At 39.9% G+C, this 23,649-nt stretch overlaps 1 protein-coding gene across 1 annotated transcript in view; it reads right to left on the reverse strand.

Annotated features, from left to right (window-relative positions):
* The window catches only part of HDAC2 (histone deacetylase 2), a 31,443-nt gene extending 18,545 nt beyond the window's left edge, over positions 1 to 12,898 (reverse strand). Inside the window, exons 1-3 of the mRNA XM_030882801.2 lie at positions 12,598 to 12,898; positions 1,959 to 2,071; positions 730 to 847 (exon numbers count right to left, since the gene is read on the reverse strand). Of these exons, the coding sequence (XP_030738661.1) occupies positions 730 to 847; positions 1,959 to 2,071; positions 12,598 to 12,649 (283 nt within the window). The 5' untranslated portion in view covers positions 12,650 to 12,898. The remainder of the gene's footprint in view (positions 1 to 729; positions 848 to 1,958; positions 2,072 to 12,597) is intronic.
* Positions 12,899 to 23,649: the final 10,751 nt, after the last annotated feature.

Raw genomic sequence — 23,649 nt, forward strand, 5'->3', positions numbered from 1 at the left:
AATAATAAAATACCTTTTATCTACAAAAGAGAACACTATGTAGAAGAGAATCAAAAGCTCCACTAATACAACAAAGGGAAGTACAAATTATATGTACAATTGTCCCTTGGTATCCACAAGGGAGTGGTTCCAAGACCCTGAGGATACCAAAATCTGGGGATGCTCAAATCCCTTATATAGTATTTGCATACAACCCATGGAACATTCTCCCATGTATTTACATCAGCTCTAGATTACTTACAATACCTGATACAATGTAAGCATGTAGTTGTAAATTCAATGTAAACAGTTGCCTACAGGAGGCAAATTCAGTTTTGTTTTTTGGAACTTTCTGGAATAGTCCAGATTAACTAAAGCACCCAAACAGAAGACAAGAGGCATACACACCAAGCTAAGGCCAAAGTACAATCTTTTTTTTTTTTAATGCAGGGGAGTGAGGTCTCCCCACCAATATCCATTATCCCAAAGTTAACAAGGAACCAAAACAAAACGCAAAGAAGATCCAGATAGCCCTTTGGCAGTTTGGCAGACCAACAAGCTTCAAGTAGGTTTTTTGTTTTTTTTTTAAGTAGCTTTAGTATTGTTACATGGGCTTTTTAAATCAGTAAATAATTAAAACAATATTTTAGATCAGGAAAATACCTAGATTTGGATAACTAATTACAAGCTTCTAAAAGTACTCATTTATATTTATCATTACTAATATATACTTTTAACATAGAAACATACATCTCTGCATCTGCTTACTATACTCGGACATGTTATCTGGTCTTATTGAACGTAGAAATTTGATGTACTCATCGCTGTGGTATTTTGTCATTTCTTCAGCAGTGGCTTTATGGGGCCTCTGTGAAGAAAAATAAATGTCAGAATTGTGGAATTACAACTGGTAACATCAGGGTTACCAAACACAAAGTATACAATTTCCCCTAACAATACTCTCAAAAGAACTAGGTCTGCCAGAACAAAATAGATAAATTCCAAAGCAAATCCAAATTTATACATGTGTGTTTTAGAAAATAGAAATCAAATCCAAAGATAATTCACATTCCTTTAAAAAGGATTAGGCAGGCCTAACACCAACTATGAATTAATCACTCCTTTTATTTTAGTGGAAATAGGTCAACCCTTCTAAAGACTAATCCACGTTCATAAACTCTACTTTCTCTTATTTTCTATCACAAACCTCCTGCTCTATATCCAGTAATTTCATCAATGACCAAAAAGCTTCAGGAAGGATAAGTGAGACTCATTCAGGTAGAATGAGATTCATTCTCTATTAGTTCATGATCTCTCTTCCTTTTCCTCTGACTATCCAAATCATCCTTGTTCCTAGGATCATTTCATTTATGACACACTTCTGCCACAAGGCTTCCTAACTGAAAGTCTTATCCAACTCCTCTTCTCCAAATGTCTATAATCTGAAACAAAGAAGGTCACATATATTACCCAACATTGTTAACTGCTTCAAGTTTTTCTCCTCTCCCCAAGTGGATAAGAATTGTTGCATCTTATATCTGTTTATCTATACTCCCACATCTTCTACAAAATAGACACTTTGCTTGCTCACTAATACAGTGTTCCTATACGCCAACAAATATTGGTAGGATTAATTTTCTGCATAATTCTTTTTTAACAGTCCCAGGTCAACTCTTCAGCAGCAGACAGGTCAATAATTATCATAACAAAAATATTTAGTATGTTAAATTGAGTTGGTCTCCAGTTATGTGAAAACCTGGGGAAGGGAAACTGTTTTTTAAAATGGTTGAAGGAATAGGGGAAAAAAAAGAGGCCACAGCTCCCACACTCTCAAGTTTTCTCTGAAGAATAAAACAAAAAGAGGAGTTTCTGTTTTCTTCCACACCTTTTCATCTGCTAAATGCCCTCCAACTTTGAAAACAAAGTTTCAAAGTAGTGGTTTAAACAAACAGTGAATATTTACCGAAAGGTATACTCACATATATTTCCATTTTTCTATACAAGCCATAATTTAGCAGCAAGTTATGGGTCATGCGGATCCTATGAGGTTTCATGGGATGACCCTGTCCATAATAATAATTTCCAATATCACCTAAAAGAGGAAAGAGACAAAATGAACAATACAGACAAGAGAATCTTCATGAACTATTAAAATTTATGTGTCCACCATTAGACGACATTTATCACCTAAATAAGCTTTATTTGAAATCTTAAATAATAATTTTAGATTTTTCAACTTTCAAACTGTATTAGAAAACCAAGATCCTATGCACACTTTTACATACTGATGACTCCATCAATACATTATGTTTGTTCAAAGATTAAGGCAAGCAAGCTTTTCTGATTTTTAGTTTACTGAACTTTCTTATTTAGGATTAGCCCAAATAAAATACTCTTTACTCACTTACAAAAGTTTTTGTTCCTTAGAGTGATACCTGCTTTTAGTATTTACTGGCAAATTTAGATGCTTAAGGTACATTCTCTGAGTTTCACCAATATGACTTAAAAATTATATAGCAAATATTGCTTCTTGGATGATTCTCTGGTGTGCCAAAAATCCTTTATAGTTGGTATTATCGCGGCTACAATGTTTTATATATCCATATCACAGTCAATAAAAATTTTGGTAACTGAAATTTGGATCCTAAATAAAGTTTTGCTATGATGACATATTTATTACATTTTTCAAGGTAATAAGGATATTTTTTCTCATTCTTCACAATTAAAAAGTTATAATTCCTAACCTATCTTTTTACGACATATATTACATCCCAAGGCCTTAAAACTGACACATAAGATTTACTTTAAATAAAATAACACCAGGGCTACCCTGGTGGCGCAGTGGTTGAGAGTCCGCCTGCTGATGCAGGCAGGTTCGTGCCCCAGTCCGGGAAGATCCCACATGCCGCGGAGCAGCTGGGCCCGTGAGCCATGGCTGCTAAGCCTGTGCGTCTGGAGCCTGTGCTCCGCAACGGGAGAGGCCCGCGTACCGCAAAAAAATAAATAAATAAACAAAATAAAAACACCAAAATCCCAGATTTTTGTCTACCAGATTTCAACAAAATTAATTCTTTAAGGTAAAGATCCAGTGTTTCTATAATAAAAAGTGTTAAGGATGCCACTTAAATATATACCATTTTTCTAATGTAATGGGCAATTTTTACAACAGCCTTTATTAGAAATTACCTTCAGTACTAATTCTAGTTTTTAAATAATCAATTCTAAAATTTTGTTAGGATAGCCAAGCTGATTTTAGTGGCTTGAAGTTAATCATTTAAACATGGGTTCATATAATAAAAACTAGGGATAAAAAATGCCATTTACTCCCCTTCTAGATCAAAAAAATCTTTCAAAATCCTGCCTAAATACACACCTTTTTTTGTTTGTTTAATGAAAACTAAGAATTCAAAACCTTTTGCTTCTCTCTTCCATATTTTTGATAACAGTCCAGGATGAACATTCACTTTTATAACATAGCCGTTTCTAATACTACTACTAATTGATTTTGTTGGTACCGCACCTCTAATTTACTTAACTCTTCATTTTCAACACAAGCTCTCTTCTGAAAACAATTCATATATACACATGGTCATTTAAAAGGAAACTTTATGTTTTAAAGGTTTATGTTTTAATTGTTTATGTTTATAAATTATGTTTTATGTTTTAATTTTAAATTTTAACCTTTCTTAATCTGTACCAACAGTAAAGCTAAGACAATACAGACAAGTAGCAAAGCAGAGCTATGGGGACACTCCTCTGCATTTATCACAATTCAGTCTATGAACGCAGGAAACAAACTACCTCCCAAGCTATAAAGCTCCGCTCTACATCGTGGTAGTACACATAAAGTTCCTTGAAAGCAGCCTGGTCTCAATGAATTCTTAGATGTAGAAAGCCCACTAGAGACACGAAGCATCATTGAACTAAGGTTAACGCAAGGAAGGTATTTCTAAGTTATCATCACTACCAAAGGAGATAACGAGAGTAAGAATAAAGAAACTAATCTTCACATAACTTGCATCTGCCCCTGTGTAAGAATTATCAAGATGAAATATCTCTAATATCTACCGTATCTTAAGATCAAATACTCTAGTTATGTACATACTGAGAATCCGGTGAAAAGTAATCACTAATCTAATAATGGGAAAGACCACAATAATCTATAGAAGGGAAAGTACAGTTGCAATTTCTCAGCAAGAGTGCTTGATAAAAAAAGATGTTAGCAATAATTTACATTTATTGACAGCTTACTAGAAGGCACTATTCTAAGCACTTCATGTGTATTATCTGTTAATCTTCTCAACAACCCTATAATGTAGGTATTATTACTACTTTCCTATTTTATAATAGTGAAGATGGATGAGATGCAGACAGGTCAGGTGATATTGTCAAAGTCACAACAGCTAGCAATAGAGGAGCTAGATTCAAACTCAGGCAAGGCAACTCTGCCAACCTTCTTAAGTAGTAGCTACTGGGAAAGCAACGACACTTATAGAACCTAGAAAAAAATGGTAGGGGGAAGCCTGACAAGAAAAGGACATAACACAGAATACAAACATTTTAATAAAGACTTAAGATCTTTGTTGGGCTTCCCTGGTGGCACAGTGGTTAAGAATCCGCCTGCCAATGCAGGGCACACGGGTTCGATCCCTGGTCCGGGAAGATCCCACATGCCGCGCAACAACCAAGCCCATGCGCCACAACTACTAAGCCTGCATGTCCCAACTACCAAGCCTGCGTGCCACAACTACTGAAGCCTGTGCACCTAGAGCCTATGCTCTTTAACAAGAGAAGCCACTGCAATGAGAAGCCCGCGTGCACACTGCAAGGAAGAGTAGCCCCCCGTCTCTGCAACTAGAGAAAGCCCGCGTGCAGCAACAAAGACCCAATGCAGACAAAAATTAATTTTTTTAAAAAAAAGAATATGCACACTACTTAAATGACACATGTCCACAAGGGCAGCCAAGCTACAGATAACTGCTATTTGGCTTATGAAGAATTCTTCTAAAATGTAAGGGGGGTCTAAAAGAACCATCCCCAACTTTTTTCCTGCTTAATCCCCTATCACAAAATTCTCTACGTGGGTGCTCTGCAGCCATCTACTTTTTCATAAAGATAAAATATGGCTTTTCTTAGTTTTAAAAACCTATGGATTTCATTCATCTGATTTAAATAGTCAGTAATGTAATTTGGGCATTTAAAATGTTACCCAAAATAGTTTAAAATGCTTTACCAATGAAATAAGCATCCAGGAAAATTAGCTCTAAGTGGCTCCTTGAATACAACAAACTTTGTCAATGTGAAGTAATTACCAAAAAGATTTAGTTATCTGCAAAATTTTCAAAGCTGCTCACTCTTCAAGAAGCTATCAGAAGAGAAGTGGTTACTAAGGTCTACAATCTCTTTTATCTAAAGTCCTCTAAAGTCCTTGAGACTAGATACATTTCAGACTTTTTCAGATTTTATAAATGTAAAATGATAAATCTGCCAGATATTATGTGATAACCTGGAGACTGGGCAGCCTTCTGTAATCAAACATTAATATTTCTGCAGCAAAAATGTATGAATATTCAGAATAAGAGGAATAAAGATGATAAACATTAATTCAGGTTAAGCTTTTGATTCCAAATGAGTTACAAATATTTCTTTTCACCTTTCAGATAATTTTGGACTTCAGGACTATGAAATATAAAATATACCCCTGAAGAAAAGCTGACTAAAAAATGATCCAGGAAAAAACAGAGAGCTACTGTATTATTTTTGTCTTCCAGACTAGTTAGTCCACTAGCGGCTTTAACACACTGGCCACTTCTTGAAACATTCACTCTTGGCTTCCACAATACCACGTTCCTGGACTTTACTACCACCCCACAGCCACTCCTCCACCAACCTTGAAATATCAGGGGTTTCTCAAGTTCACTCATTCACTGAACAGACCAAGAACCTACTGTGTGCCAGGCAGGTGCTTGGGTATGTCAGTGAATCAAGAGTGCTGCCCTAAATCCTCTTCTCTCAGGAATAAGCCACCTAACTGCTCAATTCAGAAATTTAGGAGCCATCCTTTATTCAGTCATCACAAAGCCCCAACTCCATTTCCAATCCATCAACAAGTTCTATAGGTTTTACTCCCAAAACCTCTCTTAAATATGTCCATGTCTATCAGTTGCAATTATTGTCTTGTACGTGGACCAATATATACTCAATTCTTGCTTTCAGTGTTCACATTCTATTACGCTTTACCATTCTTTCTCCACTTTCCAGAGTTCTCTCTACTTAAGAAACCTTCAATGGCTTTCTGCTTCCTGAATATTCAAGTCCAAATCTCTTACCACAAAGTCTTGTGTGGTCTGGCCCTTTACTACTTGGCCTGGCACCCTACAGTTCCCCCATGTCTTCCTCTTGGCTTCCTTTCTGTTAAGTGTACTAGGTTCTTTCTAACTACCCAGGCTTTGAAGTTTGCAATGTCTTATGTAGGAAAACTCTTTTAAGGAGGCTGGCCCATTCTGTGCCTTCAGGCCCTCCCTTGCCCGATTTACCCTACAAAGGTCCCCTCTCTTACTATCTAACAGTCTTATTTTTTTTCTCCTTAAAGACATTTTTAAAAAATTTTTTAGATTTTTATTTTACATTGGAGTATAGTTGATTCACAACGCTGTGTTAGTTTCAAATGTACAGAAAAGTGATTCAGTTATACATATATCTATTCTTTTTCAGATTCTTTTCTCACATAGGTTATTACACAGTACTGAGCAGAGTTCCCTGGGCTATACAGTATTATACAGATTAACTATTTTATATATAGTAGTGTGTATATGTTAATCCCAAATTCCTAATCTACCCCTCCCTCCCACCTTTCCCCTTTGGTAATAACCATAAATTTGTTTCCTAAGTCTGTGAGTCTTGTTTCTGTTTTGTAAGTTCATTTGCATCATTTTTTTAGGTTCCACATATAGTAAGTTCATTTGCATCATTTTTTTAGGTTCCACGTATAAGTGATATCATATGATATTTGCCTTTCTCTGTCTGACTTACTTTACTTCGTATGATAATCTCTAAGTCCATCCACGTGGCTACAAATGGCATTATTTCATTCTTTGTTATGGTTGAGTAATAGTCCATTGTATGTATGCACCACACCTTTATCCATTCCTCTGTCGCTGGAAATCTAGGTTGCTTCCATGTCTTGGCTGTTGTAAACAGTGCTGCAATGAACATTGGGGTGCATGTATCCTTTTTTTTTAAAAAAATCAATTTATTTATTTAATTTTGGCTGCATTGGGTCTTTGTTGCTGCACACGGGCTTTCTCTAGTTGCGGTGAGCGGGAGCTACTCTTTGTTGTGGTGCGCGGGCTTCTCAATGAGGTGGCTTCTCTTGTTGCGGAGCATGGACTCTAGGCGTGCGGGCTTCAGTAGTTGTGGCGCACAGGCTTAGTTGCTCCGCGGCACGTGGGATCTTTCCAGACCAGGGCTCGAACCTGTGACCCCTGCATTGGCAGGCAGATTCTTAACCACTGTGCCATCAGGGAAGTTCTGGGGTGCATGTATCTTTTTGAATTAGAGTTATCTCCAGATATATGACCAGGAGTGGGATTGCTGGATCATATGGTAGCTCTATTTTCAGTTTTTTAAGGAACCTCCACACTGTTCTCCATAGAGGCTGTACCAATTACACCTCCGCCAACAGCATAGGAGGGTTCCCTTTTTTCCACACCCTTTCCAGCATTTACTTCTAATATGGTCTTATATTTTCTTCTTAGGACTTCAATCTTTTCTCTACCTGGCACAAAGTAGGGACTTTAAGCCCATTTGATATTTCTGAACCCAAAGCTGACTTCACCCTTACACTTGAACTTTTAAATCTTATCTCATCCATGTTTCAGTGCTGTTATTATTCCCTAAGAGATAACTACACTCCCTCCTCAATTCCAACTGTTTCCTTTAAGGATTTGTCAACACAAGCATTTAAAATTTTTGTTAATGGAAATACATAATTACTAATACTTTTTTTTTTTTTGGTAGCAGAGAAACCTTTTTTTTTTCTGTAGCCGTGGCAATAGTTCCACTCTTGGGTCACCAAAGGAAAAAAGAAAATGTTTTAGGTACCAGATATTGATCTCGCCTTGGACATTAAAACTAGACAATGTAGAAAAGGATTAAGTGGTGGACTGAGTCAAACAGAGATACGAATCTATTTTCATGGGGAAAATAAATAAAACGCCACTTATCCTACCTGTCTGTAACTAGAGTGGGTGTAAGAATTACAGAGAATATTATATGAAAGTGCTCCAGCTATAAAAATATAAGGTGTTAATCATTTATTCATCAATAATGTAAAAAATGTTTGTTTATTTATTTATTTATATTTAGGCTGGTGAAAGTATAGACATCAGCAAAACAGATTCTGTCCTCATGAAGTTTATATTCTAGTGGGAAGAGAGACAAAAATTAGGTGGTATAATTGATAGGGAGAAAAGCAGTAACAGGGATTAAGGTAATAGGGAAAAGCTTCTCTGAAAAGGTGAAATCTGAAGGAAGTAAATGTTAAAAAAATATCTGGGGGAACAGAACCCAAGTATATGAAAATCTCAGTCTTATGTTCTACTATGTTTAAATTAATGATGTGCAATTAAAACCATTGGTATTTGTGAACTGCTGCTATAATTCATTCAGCACCCTGATTTGCCTCCAAAGAAAAGGTTACCTATTTTATGGATAATAACGATTTATACTATAGCTAAGAACCCATGCAATTACGTTAAGGACTACCTAACAAAAGGCTTTGGCATCACTGTTATAAGTAAACATCTAAGGAAATCTGTCAAGTTGGCTGCCAAGCAGAATTCTTATAATGTGCTACAGTAAACTAGGAGTATATTGGGAGACATGATCTTGGTAACTCTTTGTACAGTGTTGAGTGCTTTTCTCTGAACCACCTGTCTCCAAATAGTTTGATGTGTCCTATCAGAGAAGGGAAAAATATAACACAGAGCAATGCATGTAATCATATAAATTATGTATATATACAATCCTATCATATTGTATATACAGAAGACACTAAATGTAATTGGCCTCAAGCTTAAAAGAAAGTACACTTAACATTTCTAGATAAAGTATTAATAATGTATTTAATCAGAGCCTAACAAAGCTTGGTTTGCTAATTACATTTAAGTACAGAATCACATCATTTTATTTTTTTCTCTTTCGGCCGCTCTGTGTGGTGTGTGTGATCTCAGTTCCCCGATCAGGGATAGAACCTGTGCCCCCTGCAGTGGAAGCTCAGAGCCCTAACCACCACATTGCCAGGGAATCCCCGGAAGTCGCATTATTTTAAAGCCAGAAGGGATCTAACTATATCGTTTACAGATTATTGACAATCTTGCAGTATATACTAGAAGTTCAAGATTTAGATATACGTTTTCGGAAATGAGTCATGAGTCAATAGCTGCAATAAGAGAAGTAAAAACTTCTCTTACTTGTCCTCAAAGGTTTAAGAATACTTTATCCATCAGTGCCTGAAGGTTCACTTGAAACCATCATTCCATGGGCTTCCCTGGTGGCGCAGTGGTTGAGAGTCCGCCTGCTGATGCAGGGGACGCGGGTTTGTGCCCCGGTCCGGGAGGATCCCACATGCCGCGGAGCGGCTGGGCCCGTGAGCCATAGCCGCTGGGCCTGCGCGTCCAGAGCCTGTGCTCCGCAACGGGAGAGGCCACAACGGTGAGAGGCCCGCGTACCGCAAAAAAAAAAAAAAAAAAAGAAGAAGAAACCATCATTCCAGTGATCTAAAGGGTATGATATTGAAGACTGTAATGTGTACGGAGAAAAGAACATATGTCTTTTAGAAGCCCCTTTCATTTGCTAGACATTCTCTCTGTGTCACCAAGAGTAGTCCTAATGGTCCCAGTAAGCCTAAAGGTAGGATTCCTATGGTTACAGAATTTGCTACTTCACTCCTTTCCTCTTTATCTTTCTTCCTTCTACTTCCTTTACTAACAAGTTAAAACCAGCTATTCTAGTCTAATAGATTAAGGCCCTATTATTATTGACATCACACACTCCAAATCCAATCCATGTTGTGTATCTTAGAGTTAGTTCCCTGTGCACAAGCTGCTTTACTTGCATCCTCTTTCCTCACAATTAAAAAAAGAAAAAACTACTATCGCTACCTCTATAAGCTGACAAAATAGGGTTTTTCCGGTGATGAAAATGTAAGCTTTGGAATTAACTATGCACAGCTTAAAATACTATCACATACAAAGAATTAGCATAATAATACCCCTTCAATTTAATAACCTCTGCAAAATATTTTATTAGCCCCACGCCCATGAAAAGAACTCAAAGCATATTCCAAATGTAAGCAACTACAAATTCCATTCTAAAAATTAGTCAAGGAAGAGCCACAGACAAAAGACAGATAACCTAACCAGAGATACCCAAACATTCAGTTATACACCTGCTGTTGGCCATCAGATAATGCCGTTGTATGGTCCACTATAAAGTACTTAAGTCACAATCAAAGATTACTCTTCCTATCAAGTCTGCATCCCGCCTTTGGGACCAGTACTTGCTCCCATTTCCTCAACAAAGGCTCATCATAAACAGGCCCAGGAACAAATAGCTGATAAAACTGCAACTTAAGTGTACCTCCTGGTTCTACGGTTCAAGCCTGGTGACAAGAAGTTTCAAGCAGCTTACTTCATCAGAGCCTATCACTGTCAACAGCAACTAACAGCTCCAGGAAGAGCCTTAGCACCAGTTACCCCAAACTTTTAAAACCTTTCTTCTCTACCCAAAGCCCTGACAACAACAATCTCTAAACCTTAGAGAAACAATGTTGTTTTAAAAATTAACTTACATATAGTTATTTACTTTCCAATTTGGTCATGGAATGCAAGACCAGGCCAGTGACCCAAAATATGCGTGAATTCTTAAAGAATTAACTTTAAGAAACGTTAATAATTCACGTTAAAATTAAAATGTACTCCCATCTCCACCCCCCCATGATGGCATAATTTCAAATCAATTTGTATCACACATACATGCAGTTCTCTCAAAAAATATTTTAAAAACATGGCTGTGACTACTTAGCACTAGCTACCAAATATCAAACAATTTAGATTTCTTCTGTAAGATTTTAGATTTTTCCACAAATGACACAAGTGGTTATTTTATATAAAGAGGCATTAAAATGATTCATCCTTGCTAACTGGAGAGATATAATATGGCCATTTTAAAATTAAAGTCAGATTTATTCTGACCTAGTCCTGTAAGATCTTTCCACCGCTCTAAGATTTTACGATTTACAATACATTGAATGTAGTAAACAGCTTCCAAAATTTGTATCGCTTCTCACAAATCAGATGGACTTTCAGGTCTCTGAACCTAGCTTCTTTGTTAAATTTTAGAATTTCTTCTCTGGAGAGTAACCTACTAGGCACTATTTACCAAGTTAACGTCTTTGTGCAAAAACAGTAACGGCTCCTTTCATTGTATTTTGACTGGCCCAAGAAACAGGATTCAAGAAGACTTACTGCTCAAATTGCAAATGAGAAGAACCCCTAAAATGAAATTATCTTACTTTTATAATTTACTGTTCCACGAGTTCAAGCTTTTCTGATTATTTAGCACTTTCTGCACTGCTCCTCAAAGTTTTCCTGCACCAGGACTCCCATCGCCTAGAAACAGCCTTCGCAAGCCAAATGCCAATGCTATCTGTCCCACACCTCCAAAGCACGGTATTTCCTGATCGAACAAAGCAACAAAGAAGTGGGTGGTAACCACCTCTCAGAGAGGCAAGCCAGGACCTATCGAGCCTGATCGACAACACAAGCAGCAACAGCTCTACGATGCCCTCCCACCGTCTTATTTCCCGTGAAGCCTGACTACCTCAAACTCGAAAACCCTCATTTTTATTGAGGAAGTGAAGCCTTTTCATTTGAAAGCTGAGAAAGTGGCGCTCAAAGCACCCGGCAAACAAAGGAGAGGGATGGAGCCCACGCAAAACAGGGGTGTGAGCGCGCCTCAAGGCGCACGTGAGCCCCCACCCTCAAGGGGTACTCTCCAGCACCCACCCGGGTCGAGGGGTCCGGGGAGAGGCCGGCTGCAGAGAAAGGAGAAGACGCTCGGGCCAGCCGGGGACAGAGGGGAGCGGAGGAGGGGAAAGGAGGAATGGGGGCTCGAGGGGCGGAGCTCTCGAGGCCGTGGGGCTTTGTGTGGAGTCTGGGCCGGGGTAGCTGTTTTGACCCGGGGGGAGAAATCGGGTGCAGGCGGCCGGAGCAGGGGACCCCAAACCTCCCTCCCACGGAGAGGCGGAGGGGAGAGACGCGAGGGAGGGCCGTCTGCTTCGCACCAGCACGAAGCCAGGGTAGGCCGGCGGCGGACGACACTGCGGGAAGGAGAGGGGCCGGACGGAAAAGTGGGGCGTCCACTTAGCTCCCCGCGGAGGCTGCCAGACAGTGTCGGGTCGCGAATGGGTTAAGATGCGGCCAAACGTCGGTCCCTCCTCCTGACCCCTCAGCACGGGCGACCACTCGCGACGGCTGCCGCAGAGCCAGGTGCGGCTCCGGGCCCGGCGCCGCAGCCCTGCCCGCCCACCCACTCGCCGGCCGGCCTGCCTCTCACCATCGTAGTAGTAGCAGACTTTCTTCTTGCCGCCTCCCTGACTGTACGCCATGGGCTCCCCGGCCACCGCCGCCTCCGGCTCCTCCTCTGGCTGCTTCTGCTGCTGCTGCCGCCGCGGCTCGGCGGGGAGAGAAGAGGGCTGGGGCGAAGGTGGGGGGGGGGTGGCAGTGCCGCGGGGAAAGGCAGGCCGGAGGGCCGGAGGGAAGAGAGGAGGGGAGTACCGGGAGGGCTCGGTACCGCCCGGCCGAGTGGCCGAGAGCGCGGACCGGGGGGTGGCAGCGGCGCCAACTCGCGACACTGGGGAGGGGGAGGGGGCAGCCAAACCACCTCCGGAGGCCGAGGGGAGGTGGGGCGCGTCCACTGTGACTCCACGGGGGAGGAGGGGGCACGACTAGAGAAAGAGGCTTCTTCATTTCTGGGGAAGGAGGCCTTCCAATGATGAACAACTTGCGCAGGGCGGGTACAAATACAGTCGGAAAACTATTTTTAAAAAGAGTCAGGCTTTCGCTCCGTAAGTAAAGAGAGCATGGAGCCAGGTGAACGCTCCACCCCTTCGGATCTTCGCACAGTGGTTGCGCCTATCTTGAGCCTGCGCAGTCGGCGCCTCCCCAACCGTAGCCGGGGCCGCCTAGACCCCCTCCGCGAAGTCCCACGCCGCTCCCCTCCCCCACTGTGGCTAAGCTCCCGCCCGGGCGGACCACGTGCTCCGAGCCGGGCGGGGAGAGACCACTCTCCCACCCATTCGACCGCATGGAATCCGCTGAGCTGCAGCCCACGACCCCTATGCTGGGTCGTCGTGGATTTCATTTATTTTTTCATTTTCTGCTGATAATTGCTCGGAGGTTCTGACCTGTTAAGGGGACCTACTGCAGACATTAAGGAATACCTGGGTTCGAATGGGCATTTATGGAATGCATTTATGTGTTGGATAGGGTTCTGAGTGTTTGCATTAATGATGTATTTCATTGATACCTATTTGTAATAGATAACCTGTTAACTCAGTTAAGACTCCCAACAACGCTGGGATGTAAGTATTACTTCTAGTTCTTCTTTATAAATGGGGAGATTAAGGAACTTGATCCTCTCAAATGTTGATGGTCTGGAGTTTGATTTCAGTCTTTCTCCAAAATCCACACACCCTAGCTACTCCATTATGACTGCTTCTGATAGCTGCGCACTGAAAGATTGGTGCAGAAGTTCACAGAAAGGACTTTCAAAACTCTTGGAAGTTATAAATACCTTTGTCCCTGTGTTCAACAAGTCAACAAACATTGAGCACCTACCTACTCTAAGCCAGCCACCTTGCAGGTGACTGGGGGGAGGCAGAGGCTGACAGTCTGCTACACAGAACTCTTATTCCCCTATACCATTTGCCAGTTACAGGTTTCCCAAAATACACACGCTCCCTCACCCCCATTAAAAAAAAAAAAAAAAAAGGCCTTATTGAAGCAGGAATTATTCAGAGCCACTACCAAAAATATCCTCTTTATTTTGCTATTTGACTTCAGAATCCCCAAGTAGTTCATACTTAAAGCAGCAATTTTCCTGGACCTCATCCCCAAGAAATTTAGAAAAAGTCCAGGGTAGCCTCCATCGCCCTCTATCCAAGTCTGTATTTTTAGCAAGCACCCCAGGTAACTGATGCAGTTGGTACAGGAACCAGAGTGAGAAACTTTGACTCAGAGGTAAAAATTGCATGGTATTGACCTTAAAAGTTTTACTCTATCAAGTCCAAAATCAACTTGCTGCATTCTGAGAACAGAATAAGTTAATTTAGTAGAAACTAATGTTCTTCTCAGAGCCAGCATATTGGAATCTGAAGTGAGACTTTGTTTTCTTCTGTAACACTTCCCTGACTACTTCTTCCCCACCCCGGAGTCTGTTTTTTCAGCCCCTCACTGCCTGGATGTGACTTGTACCCCTCTAGCTCCACAGTCACCATGTTGCAGTTGCCTGTAACTTCTCTGAACTTCTCATTAGAACAGAGCGTTATGAGAGGAGCGACTGTGTCTGTCTTCCATATAAGTATATGTGTATGCCTATGACTTGGGGCAAGTCACTCGATTGTCTGAATTGCCTTATCTGTAAAATGGGGCAGTATTACTTGGAGAGTAATTCCTCATGTGAATATAGAGTACCTCAAATAAGAAAATTAATACAGAATAGTTTTTAAACAATAAAGAACTATGTGAATATAAGGGATTGTTAGGATTATTGTTATAGTACTAGTAATAATTATTATTGTTGGCATCCACAGCACCTAGCCTTGAACATGTGAAAAGAGCCCGGACATATATTTATATATTTTGACTGGTTGAGGAACTTGTTATATTAATTATCATTTAATAATTTTATTTATTTATTTTTAGTTTTTTAATTGAAATATAGTTGATTTACAATGTTATGTTAGCTTCTGGTGTACAGCAAAGTGATTCAGTTTTATATATATATGTATACTTTTTAAAGTATAAATGTGTACCTTTTTATATTCTTTTCCATTACGGCTATTACAGGATATTGAATATAGTTCCCTGTGCTATACAGTAGGACCTTGTTGTTTATTTTATATAAAGTAGCTTGTATCTGCTAATTCCAAACTCCTAAATTATCCTTCCCCCATCCCCTTTCCCCTTTAGTAACCATAACTTTGTTTGTTATGTCTGTGAATCTGTTTCTGTTCTGTAAATAAGTCATTTATATCATATTTTAGATTCCACATATAAGTGATATCATATGGTAATTGTCCTTCTCTTTTGATTTACTTCACTTGGTACGATAATCTCTAGGTCCATCCATGTTGCTGCAAATAGCATTATTTCACTCTTTCTTATGGCTGAGTAATATTCCGTTGTGTAATAAAAACAAAAAACTTAAAAAACTTTTTAAAGATGGCCATTCTGACCAGTGCGAGGTGATGCCTCATTGTAGTTTTGATTTGCATTTCTCTGATAGTTAACGATGTTGAGCATCTTTTCATGTGCCTATTGCCCATCTGTATGTCTTTAGAGAAATGTTTATTTAGGTCTTCTGCCCATTTTCTGACTGGGTTGTTTAGTTTTTTGTTCCATTTTTGGTTAGTTTTTAGTTTTTTGTTATTGAGTTGTATGAGCTGTTTGTATATTTTGGAAATTAAGCCCTTGTTGGTTGCATCGTTTGCAAATATTTTCTCCCAGTCCGTATGTTGTCTTTTCGTTTGGTTTGTTTCCTTTGCTCTGCAAAAGCATATAAGTTTAATTAGATCCCATTTGTTTATTTTTGCTTTTATTTCTGTTGCCTTGGGAGACTAACCTAAGAAAACACTGCTACAATTTATGTCACAGAATGTTTTGCCTGTGTTCTCTTCTAGGAGTTTTATAGTATCATATCTTATATTTAAGGCTTTAAGCCATTTGAGTTTATTTTTGTGTATGGTGTGAGGGAGTGTTCTAACTTCCTTGATTTATATGTGGCTGTCGAGCTTTCCCAACACCACTTGCTGAAGAGACTGTCTTTTCTCCATTTTATATTCTTGCCTCCTTTGTCAAAGATTACTCAACTGTAGGTGTGTGAGTTTATTTCTGGGATCTCTGTTCTGTTCCATGGATGCATATGTCTGTTTTAGTGCCAATACCATGCTGTTTTGATTACTGTAGATTTGTAGTATTGTCTGAAGTCTGGGATGGTTATGCCTCCAGCTTTATATTCTTTTTCCTCAGGATTACTTTGGCAATTCTAGGGGTTTTTTTGGTTTTTTGATTCTATATAAATTTTAGTATTATTTGTTCTAGTTCTGTGAAAAATGTCATGGGTAATTTGATAGAGATTGCATTAAATCTGTAGATTGCTTTGCATAGTATGGCCATTTTAACAATATAAATTCTTCCAATTAATGGCGCTCCTATGGAAGACCTGGGCTAGGTCCTGTGTAACCCCCCACACCCTGATTGCAGCTCAGACCGCACTCCTCCCCTGCAGGCTGTCTCCACAAGGCCAACCCCAGTCCTCTCCCCGGCCTGTCTGCTGAAGCCCGAGTTTCAGCACCCAGCCCCCACACACACCAGCAGAGGTGTTCTTGGGCTAGGGAGTGCACGGAGATGGCCAGGACCCTCTGTGCTGGTCTCTCTCTGTTCTGCCCGCTACAGTCCAGCTGCTGTGCTCTCCTCTGAGCCTCTAACGCTCCTTTTCAGTTCAGCTGATCTCCCAGCTGGTGAAGGGGGTTCCCAGGGTGAGGGAACCTTTCGTCTTTCACAGCTCCCTCCCAGGGGCGCAGGTCCACCCCAATTCCTTTCTTTTCTTTCATCCTACCTAGTTACATAAAGATCTTTCTTGCAATTTGGATTGTATGAGATCTGCCAGCATTCGGTAGGTATTCTGTGAGAATTATTCCACAGAATTTTGGTGTATTTGTGGGAGGAGGTGAGCTCCATGTCCTTCTGTTCTGCCATCTTGATCTCCACCCGATTATTTGATGATTTTAAATCAACCGAGCAAATTATTTTAGCCCTAGAAACTGGTATTGGAGAAGAAGTCTTGTCCAATGATAATTATGGTCATGAGAATTATGTGCCTAAACATCTGTAGTGAACTTTAGATCATTAGAGCTAAACCTGGAATCAGTTATTGAAACCTGTTGACAAGTTCATTTCCATATTCAAACTCGTCTCTATCAAACCTTTTTACCATTAGAAAAAGGGGAGTTTTAGACAATAATCAGAAGGAAACGAATGCACGGATAATTCATAGAATGCATAATTGAGGATAGTCTTTATTCTTAAACTATTTTTCTTTAGTTCCTGCTCTGTCTACATGGACTTATTTTTTTAGTCTTGAAGATGTTTAGTGCTTTGAGATTATTCAATTAAATGATCTGTTAAACATAAATGGATTATTTAGAAACATGACTATTTAAAAACTGATTGCTTCAGCGTATGCTGAAAATTAAACCTTGCTATCAACCGCAGCAGATAGTTTAATTTTGGTTGCTATAAAATTATTCATATAAGCTTGTTTCTACTCTAAGAAAATTTAGATTTCTTGGCATTAAATTCTATGTAGCAATTCCATAAGGTAATACAGAAGGTAAAGTATAGTGACTAACACTAGGGTGTTATCGCAAACTAAAACAGCCTCAAGCTGAATTCTGATCTCCTTGGAAGCATGGTGCCTATTTTTACACAGTACTGTAAACTGTAGCTCATAATCTAAACAGTAGTACCAAAACAATGAAATATTATAATGCTATTTGAACTGTGTATTTGTGTAACAAAATTTAAAATCGCCCATTTTCATTAAAAATATTTTTGAGTTATAGCTTATCTACTAAATTATTCAGTTACATTAAACCTTCCAAGTCACCTCTGTTAACTTGTTAATTATTACTTTGCCCGTGAACCTCAAAACATAGTATTACTTTGATCCAATCCATCTACTTGCACAAATTTTCTAGTAAAATTCTACACCCACACTGTTTCTATGGAAATCTACTTGCTAGTATCTCCTAATCACTCTACATTTGTATCTTAATTCTTCCTCTTTCATATCTCAGTTTTTTAAGCTTTCCTTCAAGTCTGATAATCGGAGCACTAGAACTATACAAATGGGGGCGGAGTATGTTGTTACTCCACCCATCAAGTGGAAAGCCAAATGGTGAGGATGGTAGAGCAGGAGGATAGGGACCTGGTCCTTGAAGAACTCATTTAGTTTTGTACCAAGCCTGGACTGGCCACCTCTGGACTGCTGGTTACATGCAGGGAAAAAGCCAAACAAAACAAACAATATTTGGTTAAACCACTGTACTCAGGATTTTGTTATACACAGCTGAATACAATAGCTCATGTAAAATATGAATTAGAAGTTAGTGGCTTCTGGTAATTTCTACTAAGAAACTATGGATTTCTGTTAGGAAACAGCTCTCCATGGGTTTCTGAATATCTTGAGAGCAGAGGTACTGAATGCCTTTTGTTCTGAACAGTCCATTCAAGGATGTTTGTATAGTGAACAGCTCTGGAAGGTAGAGACGATGACTCCCCCTGGAGGAAAGGATGGGCATGCTTACTACCCATTATAAAAGATTCAGGTTCCCTAAATTCAGGGTTCCTCTCCTTAATGCAATCCACTGCAAGTGTAGGTATCATCTGGGCCTCTTCCTCATGGCCTGTAGGAACTGGGGCCTCAGGGCAGCATCACGAAAAAATGATATCGATGCACTGGTCACTGCTATGGTCATGAATAATAACTTATCCTTTGTCTTTAACGCAGGTTTTTGTGTCTTATACTAGCATCTGTGAAACTGTGTTGGCTAGCTTGTTAGCTTGCAAATAGGGTAAAATCTCAGATCCGTCCCATTTCTTAACAGTTTTTGGTGATGAGGCTTGGATGCTGAGAGAGACATAGCTTTCTGAAAAAGGAAAGATGAAGGCCTTATCAACCAACAGAATTTGAGGAAAGTCCATGGGAATTGGTAGCAAACATATCAGCCAGATTGTATGGTCACCTGGGAATTAAATGGCCCTCCACTGTATTGCCTGTTAATGAGGAGCAAGTGAGGAGGGGGTTTCAGGATGAATACCAGAAAGTAGCTTTACAGACAGATGCCTGAACAGTGTCCTGGTTGTTATAACTTTCCCCCAGGTGTTGGAACTTCTTCACCATGTTGGAGGCACTGTCCATCTGGGATCTCAGACTTACGTTGGTTCCACTGGGGAGCCCCAATAATTATAATCAACACTTTCTTTCAAGGGACACCCTGTTCACCCCCAGGACTGTACTTCTTGTGTGGAAGCCACACATTAATTTTTCTACTTCCAAGATCACAATAATTTGTACCCCAGGCGTGGTCATAAGAGACTCAGATAATTATGGAGATCTCTCTGAAACAGGACCATCCTTAGTTACTTGGAAGGACTTCCCAGAGGGATAACTGACTCATTTATGCGCACTCTGTGATTGGTAATCCCCATGATGTGAGTCAGTTAATCAGAAAAAGTGGTAAGATATGTATCCCTGAGTTTAGCTAAAGTGATCAGTGATGCCACCCGAGCCTTAGAAGGCAGTCAGGTCTGCCTCAACTCACTGGCCAGAGTTGTTATAGATGATAGAATTGCCCTAGATGGCAGATTCTGAACTATCCCTAATACATCCAGATGTACCTGGATTAATGCCTCAGACCGAGTAGAAAGGTCAAATCAGAGCCTTAAGGAGAAAGCTGCTGGCTTTCTAAGGTACACCCTGATGGGGACTTCCCTGACGGTCCAGTGGTTAAGACTCCACGCTTCCAATGCAGGGGGCACAGGTTTGATCCCTGGTAGGGGAACTAAGATCCCACATGCCACGCATGGCATGACCAAAAAACGCAAAATCAAGACAAAAAAACAAAACAAAAAAGATTACAAGAGACAAAGAAGGACATTATATATTAATAAAAGATTCAAAACAGCAGGAAGATATAACAGTTATAAGGTAGACCCTGATGGTTTATGGGATTTCAGGAACCTGGGGGCCACGATTGAAGTCACTACTGCAGATTGGCCTCACCCTGCCGTTTGGCTATTGGTGACAGTGCCTTAATTAAATGCTGTATGGGACAAGTTGAATGACACCTTTGTCAGATTAATCATAGTGGTCAACAGAATCACATATCCATGTAAACCTTTCAGTTCTGCTAAGAACGTGGGGAGTGGATTGTTAGAAGGGGCAGGTCTGCCGTAGCTCTGAGTGTCCTTGCACATCCTTGCTGAGTACGCCAGATTGTGAGGCTTCTCCTGCGACTGAGCAGTTTCTGTGGCTGGTCACACAGACAACTAAGTAGGTCAAGGTGACCATATCATGGCTATCGTGTAACTGCCTGCCCTCAGGGGAAGGGAGACTGGCTTGCTGCTGCTTGCTCAAGAAGCCTGGATTCTTGGTCTTCAGTTCCTCTTTTGCAGTGCAACCCACTCGGTGTACGGATGTCATCCGGGTCCATCACATATTCCCCCTGTGGGGCTTGGGGGAGAGAGCAACTGACACAAATATGTTGATGCTCATGCCACTCGCTGTGCTGTGAACAGTAAAGTACTTTGTTTCTGATCCAGGAGTCTCTTGACTTGAGCCAGAGTCCATGAAACTAACAGGTTAATTTGTTACATTGCAAGAAGGAATAAAATCCCAAATGCTTCACAGTTCGTAACCATATAACGCCAAAACATTGTTAACAATGAGAAATGTTTCCTTATACTGTGAGCCTATAGATATTTTACATCCAACTCGAGATGAATCCTAGATTCTTCTTTCTGATCACAGGGGAAAAACTGTGAAAATTCCCAGGAAACTGCACATTAGCTTTGGATGGGTTTAATTGGAAAACCCCATCAGATTGGTAGTTAGCAAAGAAAACTGGATATGCTCTTGTATCATATCCCATTTGTGCTAATGTTAGTACAAAAAAGGTTGAGGTATTAATCAAAAGCACTTGAATAGAATCACAAATTATCCAAGATTCAATATCTTCATGAGCTTGTATAGAGAATGCTGATAATCCGGGCTAGATATTACTCAGCAGCAGGGGAGGTTAGATTATGCCAACTGACGTTTTCTTCACCTTCTCTTTTTCTCTTCTAACTGACCTTGTTTTCTTTTTTTCCAGTTTTATTGATATACAATTGACATATGACCTTGTTTTCTTTCTCATCCAAACTTTCCATTGTGGTGCCTGGAGAAATTACCACACCTTCCTTAATATAACGACTTCCACCTGGGTGCACACAGTCATAGGGGCTGCGCTCTCTCCTGCTGCTAACTCTTTTTTTCTATAACAAAGTTTCATCATTTTCTAAAGCATTACACTTTTCACTGTGGACCCTGGCTTAGTTGTGCTAGTAGCAGTCTTTCTTCACAGGATGGTCAGTTGCTGTCCTGGTATAATTTAGTCACCTTGCTTTGTGGGAATAGTCTGATATTAGTTATATATTCTATCTGTTCACACAATAAATGTGTACAGTGGTTAATATATTAGTATGTTCGAAAGCATCTTTCAGGAAAAACTTTAAAAATACGATGTTAAGGCTTGAATTTTTTTTTGTCCATCAGTTGCTTTATAGTTTGCCTTTACTGCATTTCTTTTGTGATTGTAGGTTAATTAGCCAAACATTTTCATTTTCTTCCTAAGCTTAAACAACTAGTACTTGAACTAATGAGGTTCAAGAAAAGATCATGTTTAAAAATAAGACAAATAATATCTAAAGCCATTATAGCATTTTCCTAACCCTCTTCCCTAACTCTTCATGCTTATCCTCCACCATCCTCTATTTAATTTATATCTTAGCATCTATATTTTTTTCTTATGCTTATTCATATTTATCACCCTTTACAAAGTTTTAAGATCCTTGCAAACATGTGTGTTATTTCACTAGGGCTGCCATAACAAAATACCGTAGACTAGGTGGCTTAAATCATAAAAACATATTTTCTCACAATTCTGGAGGCTAGAAGTTCAAAATTAAGGTGTTGGCAGGTTTGGTTTCTTCTGAGGCCTTTCTCTTTGGCTTGCAGATGACTCCCTCTTACTGTGTCCTCACAAGGTCATCCCTTTGTGTTGTCTGTGTCCTAATCTCCTGTTCTTATAAGGACACAAGTCATATTGGATTAAGACCACTCTAAGAACCCCATTTAAACTTAATCACCTCTTTACAGGCCCTGTCTCCAAGTACAATCACACTCAGAGGTCCTGGGGGTTAGGGCTTCAACATATGACTTTTGGAGGGACACAATTCAACCCATAGTAAGAGGGAAACTTGTCTTATTTCTCTTTGGATTTTGGATGACTAATATAAATGTACACAAGTTATGTCGTAAAATTAATCCAGGCTTTGTAACATATCAAAATAGCCCCACTTATGCTATAACTACTTTATAAACTATATCAAAAGAACTTCCCTTGAAACTTCCTAGACAAGAGTGCTACATTAGTCAGGGTTCTTTGTTGTCAATTCTGGTTACCATAAGCATACAAGGAATGTATTAGAAGGGTACAAGTTGCTCACAAAGCTGATGGGAAAGCCAGAGGTACGGGCTTGGAAAATTGACAGGAATCAACCAACGTAAGACAGAGCACAGCTAAATATTTCACTTGATGGGTCTGGTTATGATGTTACTTCCTCATTGGCACTGAAAACTGTCATTGATAGCACCACCATCCCCACCCCCAGCTCCAGACCCTGGAATCAGCTACCACTGGTCACACCAGAGTCACAAATTGTCCCTCCCTTCTCTGTGTGTTCACTTCAGGTTAAAAGTACTGGGCATTTCCAGTCATCAGGAATTCATGGGAGCACGTGTCTGGTGTTTTTGGTGGGAGATGGGAGCTTGGCTGCTATCAAAATAAACCAGTGGAAGACTGCCCAAACGTAAGAAGAGAGTCAAAATGCTGGTCAGCCGAGAAATGTCCACCTCGGATCTTAGCCTCTTGATACAAATGACATATAATTAACTTTGATGGTTCTTCTATGTTATTATACTGATACACAGACTCATCTTTCTTTTCCTAAAGTAACTTGAAAACCTTAATTTTTATTATAAAATATTCAACTGGAAAATGAACCATTTCTGTAAAAAGTAAAGAAAAATTACTGTTAATCTCATAGACATCAGATCCAACTTAGGTCACTGTGATGGTTAATTTTATGTGTCAAGTTGGCTGGGCCACATGGTGCCCAGATATTGGGTTAAACATTATTCTGGGTGTTTCTGTGTGATGGTTAATTTAATGTGTCAACTTAATTGGGCCACAGGGTGCCTAGATATTGGGTTAAATATCATTCTGAATGTTTCTGTGAGGGCGTTTCTAGGTGGGGTTAACATTTGAATCTGTAGGTTGACTAAGGCAGGTTGACTATTCAGTTGAAGGCCTGAATAGAACATAAGACTGACCTCCTCCTGAGCAAGAAGGAATTCTGCCAGTGGATGGCCTTCAGACTTGAACTACAATATTGAACCTTCCTGGGTCTCCAGCCTGCTGAGCCACCCTGCAGATTTTGGATGTACTAGCCTCCATATTTACAGGAGCTAATTCCTTAAAATAAATCTCTTTCTATAGCT

This window comes from Globicephala melas, chromosome 14 (assembly GCF_963455315.2).
Source record: "Globicephala melas chromosome 14, mGloMel1.2, whole genome shotgun sequence".
NCBI classification, from domain to species: domain Eukaryota; kingdom Metazoa; phylum Chordata; class Mammalia; order Artiodactyla; family Delphinidae; genus Globicephala; species Globicephala melas.